This window comes from Astatotilapia calliptera, chromosome 13, assembly GCF_964374335.1.
Source record: "Astatotilapia calliptera chromosome 13, fAstCal68.1, whole genome shotgun sequence".
Lineage (NCBI taxonomy): Eukaryota > Metazoa > Chordata > Actinopteri > Cichliformes > Cichlidae > Astatotilapia > Astatotilapia calliptera.
In genome coordinates, this window is record NC_137434.1 from 15,576,448 (window position 1) to 15,602,010 (window position 25,563).

At 39.4% G+C, this 25,563-nt stretch overlaps 1 protein-coding gene across 2 annotated transcripts in view; it reads left to right on the plus strand.

Annotated features, from left to right (window-relative positions):
* Window positions 1-25,563, plus strand: part of LOC113035340 (A-type potassium channel modulatory protein KCNIP2) — a 115,288-nt gene that overhangs the window by 57,804 nt on the left and 31,921 nt on the right. Inside the window, exon 1 of one of the 2 annotated variants that reach the window (XM_026190860.2) lies at window positions 6,000-6,326. The exons of the other annotated variant lie outside the window; for it this stretch is intronic. Within the exon in view, the coding sequence (XP_026046645.1) occupies window positions 6,239-6,326 (88 nt within the window). The 5' untranslated portion in view covers window positions 6,000-6,238. Of the gene's footprint in view, window positions 1-5,999; window positions 6,327-25,563 lie in introns of those variants that run through there. 2 annotated transcript variants of the gene reach the window in all.

Here is a 25,563-nt window from a genome sequence, read left to right on the forward strand (position 1 = left end):
TGGACTGTTGCCGGTGTTTGGCTGTGCTGCTTTCACACCCTGGACATCTTGGTGCTGGTGGTGAGTCAGAGTCCTGGAAGTAAACACTTGAAAAAAATTGATGCAAAAAGGCACATGTACATGTGCTGAGAACAGGCGGCTGAGTCTTGGCACAAACGCTGGACACATGTCACGGGATTTGAATGAACAATGGATGTAGAACTCTTATACTTGAGCAGCCTCACCCTTCCTCCTACTTCTTTTTATCACCTTCTTCATATCCCCAATAGAAATTTTTTTATCTTCCTGTTGGATAACAGGCTTATATACAGATATTGTGAAATTTTACTGCTGCTCAGCTGATGGGGCCTCAGTGTTGCAGGGAAGCCTCTGTACATTTTCAATAAAGCTGTCAGGTACAAGCAGAGAGTCTGACGGGCTGTACCTCACCCCTGCTGTCAATGCTGGAGATAAAAGCTTTTGGTGTAGGACCAAGTGAAGCTTTTGTCACACCCAAGGTGAAAATCTGAGACAAAGTTAGATAATGTACACGATCTTTTCACACAAAGTTTTCAGAAGTTGAGCTGTAAATTTAGTGTAAAAAAAAAAGAAATCTAACATGTTACTTCTCCTCCACAGTGAAACTAATAAGTACAAAACTTTCTATGGTAAACTTTTGTTTGATTGATTTAAAGGCAACAATATCGATGACTCCTGTATATTGGTAAACAGCCCATTAATGCTCTCCAAAATGTCACTGCTGCTATCAACTCCTGATTTGTCATGCGGCTTTGCTTCACAATTTCAGACAAATTCATGTTCGGGATTGAGTGTGAATGGTAACCACAATTTTCTACATTCCAGTAACTAAAAGACTAGGAAAAGGAAATAGGATTTGTGACTGACTCAACAAAAGATCAATTCATTATCCGCCTGAGACCTGAGCTCTTGATTTGGATGCGTACTTGAGATTAGTTGGATGTAAAAGTATGTCCTCATATAAGGACAATAGGTTTATTTTGCAGCACAACACAATAAAGTTTTTTTTTGGTTTTTTTTTTTTACATTTAAGAGCATTTAAGCAGCTTTAAGACTTTTTGCAGCAAAATGAAAGACATAAGGCCCGGAAGGTTGAAAAATTCTCACTTTGACTGGGTCAGCGATTAAATCAGATTACAAACATAAATGCTGTCCTTGTGTCTGACTGATGGTACCTATAAAAGGTAACCATCTGGAGTATTTGACCTCTACTACAGCGATGGAGAAGTTTTTCTATGATTGTCTGCCCAGTGTCAACAGGTGGTGATAACAAGCCAAGAAACTCAGCAGAGGCAGGAAAAAGGCTTGCTTGCTTACAAGTAAACATGAATGTTAACGTAAAGGATTATAAGGATACGCATAATCTATTGTAGAAACTAACAGTGAATGAAGTATATTTATTTTTGTTTGTTTGTTTACAAGAAAATACACAGGGTACTTTAACGCACGCATGTTTTATTCTGCTTTTAGAGCCCTTTTACATTTTTTATTAGTTTTATTTTACTTTTAGTATCTTTCACATTATTTATGCTCTTCCTTAGAACTGCCTGAAGTTATTGTACTCTTTGCCTTACTTTAAAATCCCAGACATATAAATCATAATTAGTCTCTTTTTCTTCCTCTCTTCATCCCATTGACAGAAAAGCTGGCTTTATTAAATTTTAACCTGTCATTATCAGATCATGCAACCCTGAATGTGTATGTGTCTATGTATGTGTATGTGCGGCAGGAGATGGTGTGTTACATCGAGCAATTAATGTTTAATTCTTCATGCTACACTGATCACTCAATCTGTCGCTTCAGTTCTTCTTTAACTTTTAGGCTAAACTACGTGTATGAGAGGCTGCTTTCTCTCTTCCTAGAATCTAGCCGGCTCTATTATTTATAGGATTAGAGAGAGGAGCAGTGTGCGTGAAAGCCCGTGTTTTTGTTCACATTGTGATTCTTGATCATCACATGTCTGCCTGTTTCTATTAAAACCAACAAAGGATCATCATCATCTTATTGGGTATAATCCTGCTGACCATCATTTAGCTCAGATACAATAACTATCTGAAGATTATCTTATTTCATGGGAAATCGGTGAGTGTTGCTCACCTGACCCCCTCAGAATCAGCGGATCTACTCAGACAACAACTGTAGTCTATTCAGTGAAGCTATGCAAAATTTGACCTTCATATAATGAAAACTGTCTGAGTTCCAGGGCTTCAACATACATAGGGGTGGAACAAAAATTTTGCTCATAGTCAAAATCACTCATAACATCACACAATTTTCAGGGCTTGCAAAACACATTTAAACTCTGTTTAAAAACAAAACAAACCCTCCCCACAGCACCACAATTAAGCACTGATACCTCAGATGTTTTATCTGTTTTCTAAAAATTGATATTAACATGTTACCATTTTCACAATTTTACAACCACAATTTCTTTGGTTACTTTAGCTGTTGTCAATACTTGATATGTGTTTAGTGTCTTCATTTGCTCCTGAAATTACAGACTTAAGTCTGGATCACTTAATGTTTCATATCCAGTGATGGGTTTGATATTCAAAAAGTAATGTTTTACACATTACTTGTTATTTTTATTAAGAGTAACACAGTAGCTAGTTGACCTAGCTGTGTGTTTGAGGTAAAATAGTATTATTTAACTTTATTCAGCACCGGCACACATTTTGAGTTACTTGTTACCTAATCGGTCAGATCTGTTTTTTCAGATCTGAAAAAGTCTAAAGGGGAAAAAAAGCGAGCTTGGTTCGAAAAATATTAATGCTGCAAATTTGCCCTGCAAAATTACATGGTTACTGTGAATGGCTGCATTACAAGTGAGTCTGAAAAATGTTTTTAACAGATGAAATATTTACATGGATGGATTTTACGTGTTTATGTGTAAAGACCTTAATTCAGTTGTTTCTTTCTTGGACACAGTTTGTACTTTACCATCACACTGCTTGTTCTTTCTAATAACAAAAATGAAAGTAATGTCCACATCTACACTCCTCAAACACTACAGACTAGGGATGGGTATCGTTTAGGTTTTATCTGATAACGGTGCCCAACCGGTACTTTTGAAATGGTGCCGGTGCTTAAAGACTGGAGAACACAAACTTTGTCCAAAAAGCTCTTATGTTTTTATTTTTAGCAGTCTCTTTTGCAAAATGATAACCAAGTTAGCCTTTTCTGTTGATACAACATACCTCCTTTGGTTGGAAAAGGTGCTTAAACAATGGAAAACACAATCTTTGTCCTAAAACCTCTCATGTTTAGCTGTTTTTTGTAAAAAGATAACAATGTTAGCCTTTTCTGCAGCTATAGGGCATATATGGTATCACTCTATCAAACAAGAAGACAGCCGCATGTAACTACAACGGTGTTAGCTAGTTCACTTTACATGCATTAATGTAATAATGCATGTAATTTACTCAACGTAAATTACACAGGAACAACATTAAGCCACTCACCCAGAGAATAATGGCTGCTGCTGCCATCATCATCCATCATCATTTCTGCTACACTGGCAGGGCTAGGGGCCAGGACTCTACTCTTCGGGTTCTTGGGATCCGATAACAGGCACCACACCCGCAGTAGATGTGCTCGGTCTTGCAGCAAGCTATCAAATACGGCGCATTTCTCGGCTTTTAAAAAAACACTATGCGTCGCCAGGTGTTTCATCAGATTCGAGGTGTTACCTGCTTTGCACAGTATCACCTTAAAGCACTTGTTGCAGGCTGCTGAGTTTGCATCTTTTGCTGTGAAGTACAGCCAGACTTTTGACCGCTTCGGCTTGGGCATTTTTAATCTGTAGCTCTGCTCTAAAAGGACGTACGTACCTGGACCTGCCTACTATCCTCGGAAATGTAAAATGATTGGCTAGAATCCAAAGTGTATGACGTCTCAGGAAAAAAGAAAGCACTGAAATAAAGCACCGAAATATGCGCTACGTTTCGGTCTGCTTACTACTGTTTATGTCAGGATGGCACCGGATACCGGTACTCATCCCTACTACAGACTGCTCTATTTTTCTCCTCCCTGCATTGAAACTTATTGCTGATTGTAGTGTAAGTGTGAAGGAAGCAATGCATTTTTTTTTTCTTTCAGCCTGCTCATCATGCAGATAACTGAAGAAACTTCAAGTAAAAACATAACTATAACTGCAAACTGATTGAATAGTGCATAGTAATGTGTTACTTCAGCACGTGTTATACCCAGCACTGTTCACAGAATTACTTGTAGTTTCTCGATTGTTGTGAGTTTTCATTGTGGACCGTTTTGTTCTGGTGATGAGGGATTTATTCAAACTTCTCCCTTTTTTTTTATTTTTTATTTTTTATTTTAGAAAGAAACCAAAATAAACAGTCAGTGCAAGCAAACCTGAGGTGGCAGTTACTGAGACTTAATCCAGAGCTTGGAGATTATTAAATTTTTCAGTAGCTGTTTGTGCCACCTGTGACTGAAAACAGCACTGTTGAACCAAGACTGGAAAGTTTAAGGACACACACAAACTTCTTATGGTATATCTCGGTCGGCACACTCTGTCTGCAGTTATTTATGAAGGCTCGCACACACTCAGAAATAGGAGAGATAATCCTTACTTGAACCATTAGAGACCACTGAACTGAGAAGCCAGGAGTCAAAACCAATAAGTTGTAAGAATCCTTATATGACCATTTAATACTGAGTCCAAAAAACCTTTTTAAAGTCTTTTCCATCTGCTCTCCCACATGTTTTTAAATCCATTTTCTCAGAATCTGGGAAACAGGTCCTTCTGCACTACGTGGTTATGTCACTATTTGCCAGAGCTGCTCTAGACTCTCACTGTCAAATGCTCACCTGTACTCTATACTTTGACCTCTCTCTTTGACTTTTAAATGAGGACAAGATCACAGAGCCGACAGAAAAAGACACAGGCATTTAGAGGAAGCATCTGCCTGACATTTGATTGATTTTCTTCTCTATTTTTCTTCTTCTGACCTGAAGAACAAACAGACATCCAAGGAGTCTGGGGTTGCTGAGGTAACTGTAATCACTCTTAATTCAGCATCAGGGAAAGTGAGGGGATAAAGGTGGATTGGCAGCAGTTTAGCAGGCTAATGTGGGAGTTGTAGAGGGCAAAACAATAAATATGTGACACTGGGGAAAACGAGTTGAGTGTGTTTCCCTGTTGAGCAACTCTGCAAGAGGGAAGCCAGAATGATAAGGATGAAGACAGAAAGGCTTTACATAAATACATTTCTTTTCTCAATCCCGCAGGATTTAAAAGCTCCTCCTCTCTCTTCCCCACTTCTCCTCCTTCTCTGCCGGCAGATAATAATCCTTTCATCGACTGCTGGTGAGGGCTGGTGTTTGTCCAAAAAGCCTCTTTCTACTTCGTCAAGCTTTTCCACTCTTTTAAAATTGCACCATGCTGAGAAGGGAGTGAAGATATTATTAATGCATTCCCCTATTTGCCCCCTCTCCACCTCCCTACCTGTCTCTTCATGTAACTTCACTTTTTCCCTTTTGCTCCTACCCTCTTCACTTACCTCTCACTGTTACGAATATCATTAATGAGCAGGCAAGCAGATAGTGACGTGCGATGCTAATTAATGAGTTTGCTTAGTTTTCTCTGTCGCTTTACTCAACCTCATAGCGGCTCAAACACAGATGTACACACGCTCTCCCAGGCTGTCTTTTCATGTTTCATGACTGGAGATGCATGGGAATAAATAGCATCAATAAGATGTGTGGCGAAAGCAGATAGAAAAAAAGCACCACCACCTGCCAGTCAAGCCGGCCTCCTTATAGTATACTCCTCTCTCACACACACAGAGAAAAACACACACACACACACTCTCTCACATGTGCGCTGGTCCGTAATTTTTCGCCACACTCTGTTCCCAACCAATGAGAGGCCAGAAAAGGGCTTCTCAGAACGTGAGGGGGAGGAGACAGAGTGCTGCCGGCTGATTGACAGCGCCCTACAGGTGGAGAGAAGAACGCAGAGGAAGAGAAAGGGGAGAAGACAACACAGAGAGAGGAAAGAGAAGCGGTGAGTGAGGAGGAGGAGGAGGAGAAGAGAAGCAGCGGCAGTCAGACTTCCACGAACACACACACCTAAACACACACTCACTCACAGTGCTCTGTGCCTCCCCTCCTACCTTGAGAGCTCGTTTCCCCTGGCAGACAAGTCGACTAATACTACCATCACTATCATCACCTCCACCTCCTCAGCTGCACCAAGATGAGCCAGTGCAGGAAAAGGTGCAAGAGGCAGCTCACCAAGGTGGCTCGCTATTTCTATCGCTTCCTCATGGGAACGCTCACCCAAGGTAGGCATCCAAAAACTTCCACTTCCACACCCAGAGGTTCGCTGCTGGGTCTGCTGAGCGCAGCAGCCAGGTGGAGATGGTCTAAAGTTAAAGTTTGCTGTGTTTATAGCAGAGGTGCTGATGTGTGTTTTGAGATCTTTGCAAATAGGTCACTAGTCTCTGTGTGTGGCTCAGGTTTTTTTTTACAAAAGAGTAAATGCACTCCTCAGTGGCATAAATCCTAAACATGACTATCTAAAAGCATGTCAGTGAACCTGCAGGGTTTGAATGTGGGTCTGCAATGATGTGTACTGTATATATGGTCCTGTGAGCATACATTGTTTAAGCTTGTTCAATTCAAACACATAATAATAGAATCAATAATGAATTCACAGCGAGAATTAGAAAGCTGCTGGCTTTGAATGAACTCACTCTTCCCTTCTTTCAATCTGCTTTTTCAATCTCTGCTTCCCTCTGTCCTGCCTTCACAGTTCTGTCCTTCTGTCTCCTCCTGTTCGCTCTCTAGCAGTCAAACAGATTGCTCTCTGGAAGCATGTGGCATTCCACCTCTATTGAGAAACTCTTAGTGGAAGAAAGACACACACAGCCTTTTACCCAGCCCTTCATCCACCTCTCAGCTAACCCATCCCCATCCTCCTTCCCTCTCCAGCTTCCTCTGCACAGTTACACAGAACTTTACAATGCTAATTTGAGGAGCGAGATTAGAATAAAATTATGTAAGCGCAGTCAAGTTCTTTTCGTCATACTGAGAAGGTCCTATTTCTTTAGCATCCACGTACTCTTTGTCCTCCTGGGCTTAGTGCTGGCTAAAGAGTGTCCTTTCCAGAAATCACCCTTTATAATGTTGCCTATTGACAGCCTGCCGCTAAGCTTTACACCCATTTTCCTTTTTTTCTCACGAGTGATATTGAGCAGCAGCTCACATTGCCTTGGGGAAAACACAACAGAGTAGGGTGGTTCTATTGAATCCCAGCAGTTGATCCTGAGGGTGGAGGTAAAGCTGTGTTTAGATGACCTTGTCAATAGAGCAGTGTGTGAATGCTAATTTGACATCAGGGTTGCTCATCTCCACCTCTGCTTTTTCTCCTCGTTATCTCTTCAGACTTTGACAACTGCAGAGCTTCATGTTCGTGATCTGAATGCAGCCGCTTATCATGCGTGGAGAAAGCGCAGACATATAAATGCACATGTTGTAACCCATGTGTGAGTGTGTGTTCATCACAACAAAAACACTCTGCTGGAAATGACACTATCAGCACAAATATTTGTGCTGATAAAGATTTTGAGGGATGCTTCCCAATAAACACTCTGAGGTTTAATAATTGCTGTATAAATGTCTATGCAAAAGATTACATCATCAGAAAAAAAAAGCTTGTGCCAGTGTCTGCAATGTTACCTGGTTGTTACTTGGTTGTCTGCTTGACGTCCTCAGCTGGAGGCCCAAATATTATAGTAAAAGTTTCTGTAGTGGCCGTTAATTATACTGTTTGCGCCTTTGAGTTTGCACAAACAAGCTTGGGGATGAATGGCACAGAGATTGCTGGGAACTAGAAAAGCAATGACAGATGGACTAACACGTTGGTGATTTTGATGTTTTCTTGGGATGTGTTGACGACAAGAAAAAAAAGTCACTACTAAAGTAATTAAAGTAATTAGCAACAAAGCACTACAGCACAGGCACTACATCAAACTTTGTATTGTTCCAGCAGTCATGCACAAACATTCACTTTTTGTTGCTAAAATTAAACTCATAAGACGCAACGTTAAAGGAGACTACCACCAGAGTTTATAAAAAATGAAATTACTACATGGACCAAAATACAATTTAGGGGCAATGGTCAGAAAAACAAAGCCATCATGGGCTCAAGCAGCAAAAGTGGTAACCATTCCAAGCCCATACCCACATTCCCTTCCCATGTGTAAACAGATAATCAGACTCATACACTACCCTCATAGACTCACTAGGGCTTTGCAGAGTGGTGTGACAATGTTTGAAGGAATGAAACAAATCTCGTTTAAGTGCCTATTTTTTTCCATATACATCCTTGTTATGAAAAGGTTGGAATAATTGTACTCATTGATATTCATACCTTGTCCGGACATAGACATGTGTTTGGTGCATGCACCCTGAAACAGGCACAAACAGAAACAGAGCAACTTTAGGAAATAATGCAGTTTGACAGTCTGCTGGCAAAATAAGCTACTAACTATTTAACCAGCTAACTAGCTACTGCAGCATCAAAGCACATTCGCTCCCATCTATGAAGTATTTATTAAAATTGGTGTGTGTGTGTGTGTGTGTGTGTGTGTGTGTGTGTGTGTGCGTGCGTGCGTGCGTGCGTGCGTGTGTGTGTGTGTGTGTGTGTGTGTGCGTGTGTGTGCATACACATCCTTAAGTTTACTCAGAATGGAGTTACCATGACTACTGGCTCCTGCGTGTCTGTTCCAATGGGGGAGAGAGAGAGAGAAAAAGAGAGATGTCTGCTTCATTGCAGTGGGAGCCAGAAAGGGCTGAACTGTATAATGGCTGTGCTACATTGGGATTTCATCAAGGCCATTCATAGTTTGGTATTTGGGCATTGTAGCATTTTTGGCTGTGCCAAGGTGCTGAGGGACACGCCATTTAAGTCAGGCATGGAGAGACAGATTTTGCACTGCCATCAAACTGTGTATGAACCTAGCAGCGATTTAACTTATGCAGAAAAGGACTGATGACATTAAGAAAGCCCCTGGTTAATAGGTGTTTTTATTCCACCTCAGTGAATAAGTTTGCTGGACCATGTATGAAAAAACTTTAATTTTTTTACGTGCTCATACCCTTACTGGTAGCACACAGCATGTTTCTGAAAAGACTCATGTGTCTATAATTAGTTCTGTCAATTAATCACAGTCCTGCGCCTCTTCAACCACAGGCCTACACAAGGGTCAGGATGCTGATTGTGTGTTGTTAGCCCTTGCTGGTGTATGCATTAGTGATGACAGTCATTTTTAATCACCCTCCATTTTAACTCCACGTTTCCCACTAATTAGCTTGTTTCATTAGCTTCTCCAAGGTAAACAAGGCCATTCTAGTGTGTGTGTATGTGTCCGTGTGTTTCTGTGTTTCCTTTTCTCCTCTTCTTCCCCAGAGCTTTGTTTGTGTTCCTTTATCAAATAGTGGGACAAGGGTTGTTTAGTGAAATTAAAATGTTTTAAATACTATCTAACCTGTTTGCGCCACCTAATAAAAATGCATACATTAAGGAATCCCATTCACATGATTTTTTTCTTGTAAAGTGGGGAAATACCTCCAACATGCACAAACATTTGACCGCACAGCATGCAGTTAATTTGCATAATTGTAATGTCTTTGATATGCTGCTTAGACATGGGGGTGAGCAGAGCCTATGAGAACCCAATGAGAATTCATAAGAGAGTCAAAAAGGAAACAAATCAATAAGTGACATTGATCATGGAATCGGAATCTAAGTTCTTATTAATTCTCATCCCTGTTTATCAGCAACCTAAAGATTCTTATAGACAAGAAGATGGCGTGAGATGGCCTTCAAATTCAACTGGATCACTATGTGACTGAGATTTCACATTATGTTTTCCAACAAGCCAAATCCACAGAGGTGTCACCATACAACCCACATTATCCAAAGTGCAGCTTTGGATAATGTGTTGTCCCACCTTTTGTTGTCCCACAGGATAGCCCCGGAGGTCTCAAGATAAGGAGTACCCACACAATGTCATTGTGTTTATTACATGACAGGAACGCACAGTTCTGGAGGTTCCTAGTAGTTCGCTCAAGATTAGAGACCAGTTACTGACCCCAGTTGCTATAACCACCAGTTACTAAGGAAAATTGTATATTCTGCAACCAGCTGATTGAGAGATTGGCAGTTGCTAGCAAGAAGTTGAGGTATGCATGTAGGTACCAAAACACCTACAGGCAAATTGATTTGGTCATTAGTAGGTTGTCATTAATTTACATGGAAGACTTGTCTGCAAATCTAACTTTTATGCAAGATCATTTAGTTAAATTTACTCTCTGGATGGTATGATGCAACTCAGAAAGGGAGACCATTGGCCTACAAAAGTTTGGCATTACACTTTTTTGTTTCACTTCAACTTGAAGAGGAAATCGCTAGTGTTTCCAGATAAGTCCGTGTCTTCCATGCAACCTATAGGAGACCACGGCAATCTGCTTACAACTAAAACAATCACAAGGAGGTTTGGGTGCAGAGGTTACCAGCCTCTAGATCTGTGCAACTGTTTCACATAATACCTGCAAAGACCAGAGAGTTGTATTCACTACAGCTTGGTGTACAGTTTAGTAAAATTAATATATGATGTAGAATACTAAAATAAGGCAAATGTGTTGGTTTGTGAAGAAGTAGTGAGTAGCTAGAGATGACAAGAAAATACTGTGTACAGTGACGAATCCCTGTGTGATGGCCATTTAGAGTGAAGAAGAAAATCCTTAAGCTTTTATTTTGTCATTTGTACCAATAGCTGTGTGTTCTCTAAAATAAGAAAAAAACTCTTTAGATCTATTGCCTTGTGTCCAGATCTATTGCCTGATCAATAGCTCACTGATCACACTGTTAAACAACCTACTTTGTCTTAGTTATCAGTGTATTTTCAGCTTGTTTACAGGAATACATTCAATTGTAGCTGAAGGCATTGTCGTTCTGTTTCAGCTAAACAACAAATTTGTTCCCATCAAATTAAAAAATGACTTCTTGCCCACTAACAGCTTTACTCCACAGTAACTGTACACAAACACAATGTTTTGACTTGTAAATTGCCTGAGGTTGTAATAAACAGCCCTAAATCAATATTTCATGTCTGAAGATTAATGTGTTTGGTGCGCTGAGGAGCAACACATACCTTACCTTGCTGCAAATTAATTCTCTTAAGGTGATCAAGATCATACGCGTGCAAACACCAGTTTCCTGTAACTTATTAATGTCATACACTGCATTCTCCACCACTGCACCTTTCTTACTACAGGAGACTTTCACAAGGACTTCCTGTGCATCCTGTGCAATGAATGTGACCAAGAAATAGTCACATTCATTTCCTTTTCCAGAGTATGAGTCATTTGTTAGGGGCTCTGACATTTTTCCAAATGAAACTTGGTGTTAATCTTCCTTGAAAAGCCATTACAACTTTGTACTGTCTAATTAATAACGTCTGATTTTCTTCCTCTACGTGCCACTTCCGCCTTTTTTTTCCTTGCAGGGGCATGCATAGTTCGACGCCAAGAGAACGTGCATAAATATGCATGCCTAGAGAAACACACACACACACGTTTCTTTACACTCTGTTTTTCAGCTCTCATACCTTGAAGCTGATTCTCTTTGCAACCCACTTGTGGCCATGACCAAAGAGATTTTGTTATCAACCTTTCACTTATGAATAAAATATGCTCGGTGTGAGCTTTGGCATTGCTTCATGTGTATTTGTGTGCATGCAATGGTGCTGAATTTCAATGCATTCTTTATTTTATTATGAAAACTATAATACTGTTATTCTGGTAGCAGGCCATGTGCATGCAGTTGCACGGGCTGACTTGTTTGCAGCCACTATAGCCAGTAGTCAACACTTAAATGCTTAAGCGTCATAACTGCTCAGCATGCTGATTAGATGAGAAGTATGCGAGTTTTTGGTTTGAATTTGTACCTTATACGTTTAACACCATCCCTCTTGTCTTTGAAAAATGTCGCTACACTCGTGTCCATCACTTTCCCCAACTTTTGATAAAAAATTGACACAGTGTGTCACTTTTAGACATAATAAATAACACCATGGGCTCCCTATGATGGCAAATTATGACACGTGCTTCTAGGGGGTTTAGCGTTGCTATATTTATGTGTATATAGAGCATTAAGTCATATTACAGTGTGTGGTAATGGCACTCACAGTGGGAAGGGAATTGCTCATTACTACAAGTATATCTTACTCCAAGCTAAAGTCCCTTGTTTGTGTGCTTAACTGTGGGGTGAAGGAGACCCTCTGCCAAGCAGAGCATGGTCGTGCCTCATATAATAGGTAATACGAAAACGCGGCAGGAAGTAGTGCTTAAGCATCAGATCTCAGAAGACATAACTTGTGGGGCAGAAACAAAGAGATGCATCCAGACCCTGCCAAGATTTTGTCCCACTTCATTTAGGGTATTATTATTTTACTCACTGCTGTGCATGGTGTGAGAAGTGTTTTTGTCATTTGACTGGAAAAAAAAGGTCTGTAAGAAAGTGAGATGGAAGAAAGATAGACAGCGACAAAAATCATAAGGGGTAAATAGGAAATGTAAAAAAAGAAAGAACATATTCTATCACATCTCAGCAATCGCACCCGTTTTAAGATCAGGCTCGTTTTGTCGCCAGACGTGAAAATTCTCACTTGCTTGTGCTGATTATTCGCTTCTGTTTCTGTCTGCTGTTGACACCTCCTGACTTGCAGATTCAGGAAGGAGATTAAACGGTGGCCTAAAAATAAACTCCTTGTGGAAGTTCAAGGTCAAAACACGTGCAGAAAAAAAAGTTCCCTTTTGAGTAGCTATATTTAAAAATTACATTTCTGTTTTACACGTGCTGCCAATTATATGCACATGCAGTGGCATTCCAGATCAAGTTATTAAAGGAAAAGCGACAGTTGGTTTGTAGTTATTTGTGCTCTCTGTGTATGCCGAATAATCCCTCTGTGTATCTGTTGCTTGCTTCCTTATCCTTTGTTTTTACTGGCACCCGTCCCTCTGTTTTAGCCCTAATCTGCTCCATGCTGTTCACATTTCGCTCCGTCAAACGTTGATTAAGTCAGTGCTCTGCCTGTCAGGTGATGTACCATCTGCATTTCTCTCCTCGATATCCACTCCCAGCATAATTCAGAGTAGGTTATGAGTTTTCTCACCTCTGATCAGCTCTGCAACTTTCTCTTGAGATTTGACCGTAAAGATGAGAAGCAGGAACTGACATGTGATTAAATTTCAGTTTTTGCCCTAAGCTAATGCACTGTTTCTTAATTGGACGGTACGGTCCATAAGGCTGCTCCTGTCATCCCTCATCTCTGTGAGGAAGACTATTATCTGGTGCAGCGTGGCCTGTTGATCTTCAGCTTCTTGTAGATCAGTGTGCTGCACCAGTGGGGATTTTAGGTGTTAGCCATGTCTCCCTCAATCCTTCACTTTTTGTGTAGTAAGAGCTGTCTCTGCATGTGTCCTCTCACGAGCTCGCTTTTTGCCTCACCCTCAACCTCTCCTCCACTCATCCCATCCACCACTTTTTCCCCCTCATGAGAAAGGTGTGAAACATCACCTTCATCCATCATGTGTATACACACACACACACCTCACATGTGCTAAAAATAAACCGCTATTAGTAGCAGTCTGAGTGAGGGGTGATGAGAGTGAGGGGGGGTTAACTAGAAGTAACTGTTGGAGAAAGGAGAAAAGGAAAATTCAATACAGTGTGGAGGCAAAAAGAGGAGGAACTGTAGGAAAAGGCTTTTTCATTTTTAATCCTCTTTTATAAAAAAAAACTTGACTTTATTTAATAACAGAACCGACAATGTATTTTAAATCATCTTCTCAGATGTTCATAATTCATTCTTCATCTAGAGTTTATGCGTTCGGTTTTGCACTGCTTGTCAAAGAAAAAGAACAACAAAAGATGGATGTATGTGGCTGCAAGAAGGAAAGAGATGGCTTAGGAGGTCAGCGGACATCAAAGGAGGGAGTTATGTGTCGGGCAACGCATTGATCAGCTTTCCTAGAGGGCAGCCTTTGACACACTGCCCATGACCCCCAAACCTTCATCAGTAGTATGGCACAGGATGGTAGTATGGCAAGTCTGCGAACAGTGCCAATTTCTATCACAGCCTGGATGTAGGTCTGCAACTAATCACTTCAGGTGGTGACATGACAAAGTGCTCAAAAACTGGCAGAAGTGGTTAAAGAAAGAGACAGCCAGTGATAAGTGGGAGTCAGCAGCAGTTCCAGTTCCTGTGGAGAGAGGCAGAGGTGGCATGTATGAGCAGCAAGATTAGAAAGTAGTTTTTGCCTTTATGGCTAATGGCCATTGAAGCTATTTTAGGCTCGTTAATGGCTATTTAATGTAATAAACACTTACACTGTTGCTGCATTTAGTTATGTTCTGTGGTATTTGATACTTGTTGAATGTACAGATTTTGTTGCTAATAGGCTGAGGCATACATTACTGTAATAAATTATCCATTATGAATGTATATCAAGCTCACAGGGGCCCTACTGTGCTCAGTGACGCATAACAAAATGTGTTTCTGCATTACACAAATATGGCTAAGATGCTTCTGTGAACCAAAAGTACATTTTGTCACATAGACGGCATATTTGGATGGGACTGAGAGATGCTCACTTATAATCAAGTGAAAACAGGAATCGATCATTTGTATTTATTTACTTCCCTCAATGTATTTTTCCAATCCTGCTCAGCACAAAATTGTGTCTGTAGGCAACCCAAACATCTTGTATAAATTGTGTTTTTGTCCCTCAGTGTGTCCCTTATCCTTCGAACTCTTGTGTTTCCTCTGGTTTCTGTCTTCCCGTGGTGTAGGCTGTCAAATGATGACAACAATTATACATGACTGTGTAGTTTGCAATGAACTTTAATGCAGAGCAGAGTAGTTTCTGTCTTATTTTCAGACATTAATATGAGGAGCGTTGTTTTACATCTATACCCAAAAACTATGAGCATTTTGGAAGTTTAGTGAAACTCATTATGTCAAATGATTTTCACACTCATATAGAAAGTCAGTGCTGTTTATCGAGATTAGATCGGTGGATTTATGAGCATTTAAAGGTACATTGGCTTGTATTTATGATAGAGTGACAGATTGTGTTGTTGAGCCTCAGTGTAACCCCCCAGGGAAATCCCATGACACCCTTTACTGCACTTAAATCTCAGCAATAACAGAAAATACCCTCTTTTGGAGAACATTAATAATTAAAAAAAAGTGCTTAAATTTAACTGTGACACTATGATACACTGAACTGAACACAGAGCTTAGTGTAACAAAGGTTTACAGGCTAACAGAGAATTAGACTGAACGTATGGTCACAGTATGGCCATTTGTCCTATTTTTAATAGAAAACAGCTGTTTTTGTCAACAGCCATGCTGGCCAGGACAGAAGGGAGGTCAGCAGAGGGTGAAGTAGTTCAAAACTCGCAGTGTTAAAGTGAATGGAAATATTCACATTGGAAATTAATAACTCATTACATTATTTAGTAATGTTAGTTATTCTCCAAGAAAAAAAGAAAAACATGAAGTCTAAATGATGCTTAGTAGTAGTTATCTGTTCCAATATTAAGCAGGGACACTTTTCATGTTACTCTGCTGCTGCCCATGGGATTGATGAATTGATGAATAGACACAGTGTAAATAAATGAAGCGAAAAGCTACAGATGTGGCTTCACACATAACGACTTGATACATGAAGGCCTGATTTGGAATTCAGATCATTTAATTTACACCTTAATGACTTGTTCTCACTTTTTCAGTTTTCAGGAGAAATTTTTAGGAGTATTTTGATAAATAATTAATTTTCTAATCAGCTCTTTGCAGCCAGTCCCTCAGTCATTAAAGGCTAACTAACTCAATGAAAGTGTATTTCCCACCCCTCGTTGACAACTTCCCTTGGCAGGTGGATAAATTTACTGCTAACTATAGCTATCAGAGCAGTGGATAAATCTAAGCTAACTATAGCTATTAAATGCCTCGGGGATCTCTCAGCTTCACTCCCACTGCTGCATGCACATGTACGCTGGATTCTTTACCTTTAGGACAGCGTTATTTCTTGAGGTTAAGTTGAATGCTTTCACTGCAGGCTTGCCAAACATACAAAGAAGAGCACCTCAAGTAACCAATAGATTATTATAGTAGTATGTACAGAAGTATCCACCTGAACATTTTTGTTATTCTTTCTTCAATATGCACATGAACAAAGTATAATTAAAGTATCAATAAGGGAAGAATTTTGTGTATTTTTATTTTTAGCGAAACCTGTTGTTGAAGTAAAATTTAAGTAAAACCAGGAACGTTTTCAAAGTTTGCTATTAACCTGTCGAATAGTAATAATATTATAAAATGCCTGGAAAAAAGTATGAATACACATCACAAAACTGTTGTGATACAAGATCTAAGAGAACCAATATTCACCTTGAAGCAACCCAAAAATATGTTCATTGTAACATATAGCGAGATAAATCAAAGGGAATCTGAGCACAGGTACATTAATTGGCCTTTTGCTTTTTTTTTTTTTAATTATCAGTTGTTAATTTTTGTAAATCATGTAAATTCTCTCCAAAAACTTAATTTAAAGATAAGTAAACATGACAACTTTACCTCATCCACCAAAGAGGTGTCACCATAACAGCTTTGTGCACACATCAGTGAGCTTGGAAAGTGATGCCAGTAATAATAAGCAGTGTTGGTCAAGTTACTTGAAAAAGGTAATCAGTAACTAATTACTGATTAGTTCCCCAAAAAGTAATCCCATTACTTTACCGATTATTTATTTTCAAAAGTAATTAGTTACTTAGTTACTTAGTTACTTTTATAAAACACGATTTACAACCTGAATAGGTGATAAAGCGATAGATCTTTCAGCCCAATTCTACTTTTTCTGCATAATCCATCATACAAAATGTAATCAAATGGAAAAGTCTCTTTTTAAAACTTGTTTTATTAGTTTTAATCTTTTGCATCAAGCAAAAATTAAATTATATGCAACATTCTCTGACTGGAAGAAATTTGTTTAAATTTTAAACCTATTTTCTGCACATTCCAGCACATAAAATAAAATATTTTTTTGTGTTTAACTCACTCTTTTAAATAGATGCAAGTAAAACACAGCAGAAAATAACTAAAATCAAAGACTAGTGGTCCTGTTGCTCTATTTTCACCTGTAAAGCAGGAGTGGGGTCGGTGGTGCTCAGTCTGTAAGGAGGATCTTTCTTTTATGTTATGTTAAATTTGTTTTTGAGTCATTTAAAGGAATGTTTAGTTGGATTTCTTCTATCCCTCCTCTAGCCAACCTTCTATTTCCCTCCTTTGTCTCTGTGTGACACTTTCTGTAATAGACAGCAGCCGCTGAGGACAAAGGGTGCACTTCAGGGCTATCCACCAGGGACACTGGTGGTCAGAGGCACTAAAAGTCTGATGGACCCCAGCTGGGACAGAGCTGTCGCTTCCACTCAGCCATCCGGGCATGAGGAGGGTCGGTCTCAGACAGATACGACCTTGAGAGAGTGTGCTGCTGACCTCCAGTCGATATGACAGGGAGAGAGAGAGCAAGAGGCCGAGAAGGAGAGAGCGGATGGATGGGAAGAAAGAACTGGATGTTGACTGAAGTGGGGCAGATAGGAAAGGATTCATTTTGACAATAAGAGTGTGTTTGAGTGAAGTGATACGCAAGCTTAAAAGTTGTAAATATTTTTGTGCACAAATCTTTCAAACATCATGTTTCTCTCGCTCTCTCCATCTCTGTGCTTAGACTTTTTAAATTAATTTGTTCTAGCATCAGCCCATAATAATCAATTTCACAGCATGTCAGAGCACATTAACATTTAGTGTAATGCATGTTTACTCCCCAGCCTCGTCTGACTAGTGTAAAACAATCACAAACTGATGGTTGATTTATTGAGTTATATCACTGTCTTGATTTCCACATTGATTAAAGAGTTACTTTTTTGTTAATTTAAAAAGCCTCAAGCATTTGTGACTCTTTTAGACAAATAAAGGTAGAAAATGAAACTAAAAAAGCATTTTATAAATAACTAACAGACAAATAAATATATCATACCCCACTAAGAGACTTCCTCACCAGTCTTCTTGACTGACAGTACTCAGTGTCCCTCTTCTTCTCTCTATCAGTGTAAATGTCTCACTTGCCTGTCATTTTCTCAAGTGGCACTTGTCTGTCATCTTTTAGCTCTGCATCAGTTTGATGTCTGTCAGTCAGTTCTGTGTGTGTGTGTGTGTGTGTGTGTGTGTGTGTGTGTGTGTGTGTGTGTGTGTGTGCGTGCGTGTCTGTGTGTTTGAGCCTGTGTGTGTAGGTGTGTCCCTGCATGGGTTCATCTTTGTGCATTTGCATCTTTCTAGGTGGTCGTCTTATAGCTGGATATTTTCATGGTTCGGCATGGACATACTCCGATACAACTTTACATAACTTTTTTCTGATCACATGCTGCACTCGCAGATGCTCAAGAATGAAGGAAAAAAACTGCAGAAAGTTCTTTTTTTTGTTGTTATTTTTACTTTCCTGCTGGAAATAATCGCCAGTGTAATTTTTAGCATCTCACTGCAGTGGATCAACGTTCAGTATTTGCTCTGTCAGTACAAATAAAGGAAAACAGTGAAAAGTGGTTCATTTATTAAGTCCAATCATGTCTGGGACTCTTACACCCTTAGTGGTCAGCAGTACCATAGACTACACATTTCTTTTAATCTCATCATAAAACAAAATACTGCGAGTTCTCCCTCCTAAATGTCTTCTTGGTCTTTGATTGTCTTCCATTGTTAAGGCTTAGTAGCACTGTGAAAACCAAACTCCTTCAAATAATTGTTATATGGAAGCAGGCAAAACCCATCATGTGTTATTACATAGAGACATATAAAGAAGACACTTCCGAATGCTTATTCTTAAAGGGTCTTAAGACTTTTTATATGGTGGATCCCCTTTCTGACACAACCCCAAAGAGGTTGATGCATGTTGATCTGTTTTGTTTGCTGAACTGGTCCAACAATAAACTTGTTACACGATTTTATCCTAAACAGAGAGCCTCGGCCTCTGAGGCCTCTTTCATAGTGAGCCTGATGGGCACCTGTTGGATGTCTTAGCAACACTTCCTCTACTCCTTTTCTGAGTGAACAACCCCAAAGATATTTGTGTCTCTTCCCAGGATCAAACCACATACCTTTTACTTGTTTAGTCACTGTGGAAACTACTCTGTAAACACACGATGTCCTTAAAGGGTTAGTGAATAAATAAGTTATGGTGATATTAGAAGCTCCATTTGAAATAATAACATTTTGGTGCCTGCACATTTCAAAAAGTTTGGACAGAGGCAAAAATAAAAAAAATGTTGTTGAACAAGCAAACATGCTGCAAAGGTAGCGAAAGGAAAAAGTTATATAAAATATATATGTTCAACACGGGTTAAAACTGCAGTGCAGAGAAAAAAAAATGAAGACAAGATCTAAAACAGCCACCGCTCATCTGTGTCCAGCCTGCAAAACTGTGTTGTGTTTAGTATGATCAAAAATTGAAATTCTACCATTAATGTGGAACAATATATAAAGAGTTTGGAGTGATATGCTGTCTTTGAGGTGATGTCTTATTCAGGAATTCCTTTCTGATTTTCAGCAAGACACAGCGAAAGCACAATCTGCACCAGCTGCACCAGCTTAACTTAAGTTCAGGTCAGACCTGTCACACGCGGAGCATTATATAATGAAAAATATGGCAAAGGATGAAATCCTGTATCAACAAAAATGGGAAGATGTCTCACTTTGAAGACTACAGCACTCGGTTTCCTCAGTTTCCAGACATCGATAAAAGAAGTGATGCAATGCAGTAGAAAACATGTCCCTGTCCAAACTTTTTGAAAACATGGTACTCTTATCAAATTCACTCATGCAGTTCAAATACAGAAGTGTATACTTTTAAAAAACTGTAAGCTTGTCTTTGTACAAATCCACTTTGATTTGCAGTTAATACAGGGACATTATTGTTCAATAAAGACTGATTTAATTTATCAATGTAATACTTTGTTTTATTACTACAGTAAGCTCCTTTACAGTTTTTTATTAGCTGTAGTAACCACAGTGTCACTTCCCTGCTCTCAGTCACAGTGATGCTTTCAGTCTGATCCTGATCTGTGTTCTGCTGCTTTTCCATTGTTTTGTCTGCTCATCTGTCTGCGAGTCTGCATGATGTCAGTCTGACTCCATCTCCATTTCCTCTGATCCAGGCCTTTTGTGCGGCTGCATGTTTACACGCGCACACACGCGTCACATATGGGTATGTGTGATCTCATCAGTTCCCACCTCCGGTTCTCCAAATCGGATTCTTCTCGGAGTTATTTATAGCTGTTGTGGCCCACTCCACCATGTGCATCGCATCATGACCTGTGCTCCTACCTGCCTTTGGGGAAAAGGGGCAGCATGGGTTTATCAGGTGACTGTGTCTGTGTCCTCTCTGTAGCTTATTTTCATAGTCAAGAGAAATACTTGATTACTCACTGTGTATTTCAAGGTTTTCAGTTGGAGTTAACTCATTTGTCTCATTCAGTGCCAGCACAAGTCATCTGAAGTGCTGCATTTTATGCTGTGTGGTACACGGAAAAATTTCCAGGTGTGCATTTCTAAAATGCTTAACTGATTAATGTGATAGCCAAATAGACTACATTTTCTACATTTTTTTTCCACCTACATGCAAGTTTGTTCTTACTTTAAGTGCAGCATTACAGCAGTCCAATGAGTTTAATATATTTTCCACTAAAGGTTGAAGACAGATAATGGCCTCCCAGTAAGTTTTTAATGAAAGTAGCTGTAAAAAAAAAAAAAAAGTTATTTAAAAAACAGAAGATGCAGACATGAATTAAAATTTTCCTCCATGACACTAGAACACCTACTAATGTTCTCGCCTCCTATCTATTGGCATGAGACACGTGTGGCGGGTCTCTAACCACATAAATAAAATGCTGTGTTCAAGCTTGTGTGGCAACAAGGTGGCTTTCACACACTGGTGCCCTCATAAACAAATGTTTATGAGAATGCATATATTTATTGGAAGATGTAATTACATACTAATCTATTTATATTTATAAGTACAATATTATTTTTTTCTATTAAATAAACTTACAAAATGACTGACTGTTCAGCTAACTGTTGTGCCCATGTCACATTTCTTACTTTCTTCTATCATTTCAAATATCAGCTCTCATATTTTACTCTGACACGTGCCTCTGCACTTCAAGCCTGATTAGAGAGACAGTGCTGTCTTTGGATGCCTACTGAAATCCACACTGTAAATATATAACACTATTTTCTTCCCTGATATTTGTACATTTGATATTTTTGAATACCGTTCATATGTATATAGTGCCACAGAACGATGCACCTCACCACCCTCCTTTCTTTCCCTCATGTCTGCACTGAGCAGGAGATGCTCTGTATCCCATTGTACATGTGTATAGTGACAATAAATGGCATTCTATTCTATTCTGTTCTAATGACAGGACTATTTTTAAACCCCAGCATTAGCAAAGTGATCAGAAGATGTGAGTATAAATGATCATATCACAATGACCAGACTTAGAAAAAGTAACGCTTAATAGGAAACATGAGGTTTGTTTTGGAGTAAGCACTTTATTACTTTTCACCCCAATAATGTGTGGCTGGTCTCAAGAATTCAGATTTTTCCTTCTCATAAAAAAATCGAATTTCTTTTACTTGCCCAATGGTTGGGACAATCTGTTACTGACAACAATCCCGTTACTTGAAAATGATTTTAAATGTAATTGCACTGGTTGAGCTCACAAGTTCAACAGCCTTACATTGTGTACTTGTTAGTTTACACAACAGTCCATGATCAGCTGACTTTTACAGTAACTGAAGGAGATACAGTAGTGGAACAAATGACAACTGCATGTCTACATATTGAAAATCGGGGTAACTTAGCTGCCTTTTTAAACTTTAGGGCACTGTCATCAAATTAACTATGAAGACAGCGGGTCACGTGAAAATTAATGAGATCAAGATTAACATAGAAATCTAGAAAACAATGGCTGATTAGGAGTATAACCAATCACACTGCAAGGTTTTATTTAGCCCGGATTTGGACGTCTCTTCAGACAACTGTAGTAAAGTATATTTACTCAAAGGATGGGAGAGTAACAGGAAAAAGGATTAGAAATAATTACTCTCTGGAAGGCATGCTCAACTCTTTTCTGAAATAACCACTCAGTCTGCATGCGTGAGTTTGTATGTGTGTTTGCTCTGCAGAATGCTAATGGCTCGCCATAGCTTTCCCAGCCATGTTAATATGGTTTGTCAGGTCCACAATGTAATATCAGAGAGACAGTGGTTCACAAACTAAGCTGTGTGTGATGAAGCACAAGCAGCATTGTGTACATGTTTCTGACTGTGTTACCATATGTGTTATATTCACTGGCACAATGTAAGAGATAAAATTGGAACGCCTGTCTGTGTCCTTTTTAAGGGATACGTGGGGCAGGGTGAAAATAGATGGTTGTAAGTGTGTGTGTATGCCGGTTTGTGTGTGGCTTTATGTTCAACCCAGACCTGGGGAATTGATGCTGTGCGTTGTGTCCATGACGACAGCTTCTTTCTCTCTCCCTCTTTATGTCTCTCACCCTCTGTCAGTCCATTTCTCTCTTGCTTGTTCTCTTTGGTGACAGTTGACAGATTTAACACAATAGAGCATTTGACTGGGCCTGGCTGTCTGAGACAATCATGGCTTCCTCTGCTTCCCTTTCGTCCCCTCTCCTCTGTTATCTACATTATATGTGATTTCCCGATGTAAACAACCGGTTGCACGTATTGACTCGTATACAAAGATGCTCTATGTGCGCGTAAAGATTCTCAATATCCACCGTGTTTGCATGTGATTGTGCTTAATGCATTTTTATCCGTGGTCATCAATAGTGCGCTATCCCCCCTCTGTGACTTTGCAGGGCTTTGCGTGTGCAGTACAGGCAGGTTTGTCCTTTGGTACAGGTTGGATCATTTTGTGCCTTTTGATTAGCTGCTGACTCAGCGTGGCATCAGCTCCACGTGCTTGCTGTCATTGTCCTATTGTCCTGTTGTCCATGAGACATTCATTTAGATATCACCAGATGGGTTATATTATATTTGTCCTTGCCTAGGCTGTATGAGTCAGTCAAAGTAATGAACAAGGAATTCAACTGGCAGTCGACCTTTTTAACAGGGAAGATATCAGAGAAGGTATTAAACCTGCTGTAATTAGGAATTTATTTTGCGTTTTGTTGCTGGTCAGGGCTTTTATTTTTAAAATGGTCGATTAAAGCTGTGAGTCTAAGTTATTTACAGGAAAAACAGTTGGTCTTCCTATTTGTAATGTTGTACACATGGCTGACTTTAAGGTTAAGCTAATGAGGCGATGTTAATGATTTGGCAGCAACTCAAAACTTGTTCATGCTTTTTTCTGGTTAGTGGGTGTGTAAATGACATTGAAGGGCACATAAAATCCACTTACCAGAACATTTGTTACACATTCAAGTGTGTTGTAGGTTTTATTTTATGTGCAAGAGGGCATGTGTGCTTTCTTTGCTTTGAAATATCTATAAATACTTTAATCTGCACTGACCTCTAGTGGACGATGTTTGAAGTTGCGCTTGTTTTGTTGAAAACGTCCAGTGAGGAGGTGTGTGGCTGATTATTTTACGTTTCTGTGCTGTGATTCCCTCTTGCAGTCCATGAGCTCACAGTACACCCACACTTTCCAGTAGTAAGGCACACTTTTGCAATATTTTGTAATTCTCTTTCCTCTCTCACAGTCTACCTTTCTTCCCCCACAACCTTCTTTCCCATTCTCTTTCTTCTCTCCCAGTAGGTTTTCTCACCATCCAGCACCTGCTCGCCGGCACTATGAAATTGAAAAGTCACTCATTCTGCATTCAATATGATATGGTATAAATAATACATTGTTTATTTCTAACCATCACGCGCCAGACTGGTTTTGTACTTTTGTTTTTGCATGGAGAGTTCAAAATTGGAAATTTCCTACATTCTTATCTCTGTGTTTTCAATCAGCTGTGTTGCCATTTTCTGTTGCTGCACTTGTTGCCTGTGCACTGTGCTTGCAGACTTTTGTCACCGTTCCACATGCATTGTGCGCTGCCACGGGGCATAACGAGAATAATATATCAGCGGTAATTTACAAAACACACTGTCAGTGCACATATTAGACATAAATGAAAGACATAGAGAGACTCATTCAGTCTTGCTGAATAGGTAATTGAGAGTAGGTGTCTTTTTTTTTAACCTTTTTCATTAGTACATGAAACCTGAGGGTGAAAAAAAACATGCCTTATCAAAACAGGTGGTGCATGTTTGTTCATGTATAGATGCACACAGTACATGGGAAAAAACATTATGTCACGCCCACAGGAAAGAAAGAGATACACGATTGTGCTACCACAAAATACAGCTGTTTCATAATACAAGCCAAACATTGCCCACCTGTGTTGGTTATGTGGGCTCTGCAGTCACTGGTCATAATGAGCAACTCCGAGGAGAGCATTGGAGGTTTTTATGCATTCATCCTCATTTCCATATTCCCTCTGTCTTACTGGCTGTTCATGAAGAAAGGTGAGTGTCACTCTTAGAAAGATTTAAAGATTTCTGTAGATCTCATTCTCTTAATTTGTTTAAGGTTTGTTGAAGGTGCTATTTTAAGCGGAAATCTGTATCATAAACTTATTGAAGGGTTAATGAAAGATTTAAAGGATCCACCAAGATCCAGGATCTGTTACATGAGAAACACTTTAAAGTGCTTTGAAGATCATAGCTGCCGTTATAAGGTGCTATATAAATGCAGGCCATTTACAACTCTGCTACTTATGGAACTGCATTTCTGGCTCACTGGAAATCCCTTTTAACATGGCAGATTTAGTAGGAATGGCAAGTGAATGGATATTTCACTTCATATTTAGTCTCCATGCTAATGAGAAGCAAAATGTTACAGATAAAACAAAACAAAAATGAGATTTAGGAAATCAGCGAGGTATTGTTGCATTGGCGAATAGTACTATTTGTAGGTGATTTATTGTTGATGTATTATAATTTTACTAACTTGCATAACATATTAACACTATTAGGGGAGTGAGGGGCGTGTCAGTTGGGCTATTTATTGCAAGGGATGAAAAAGAAGAGAAGCTGCGATTATTTAGGTACATGGATGTTATACAGTAAGGTAATGAAACTGAATGGAAAACGAACTGAATGTGATGCTTCTTCCCTTGATGCCTACAAGTCCGCATGAGTGTCTGGTTTAGCATTAAAATACCTGATCTTTGCCCTTTGTGCCCACTAGATGTCCCAGTCTAGCTGATCTGGAATTTAAGAACGTCCATATTCTTCCTCCCAACCCCCAAGTCAGACCTGTTCAGTGATGTTGTGTAGTATTTTTACTGATTATACTGTCACATAATAAGGCAGTTACACAAAA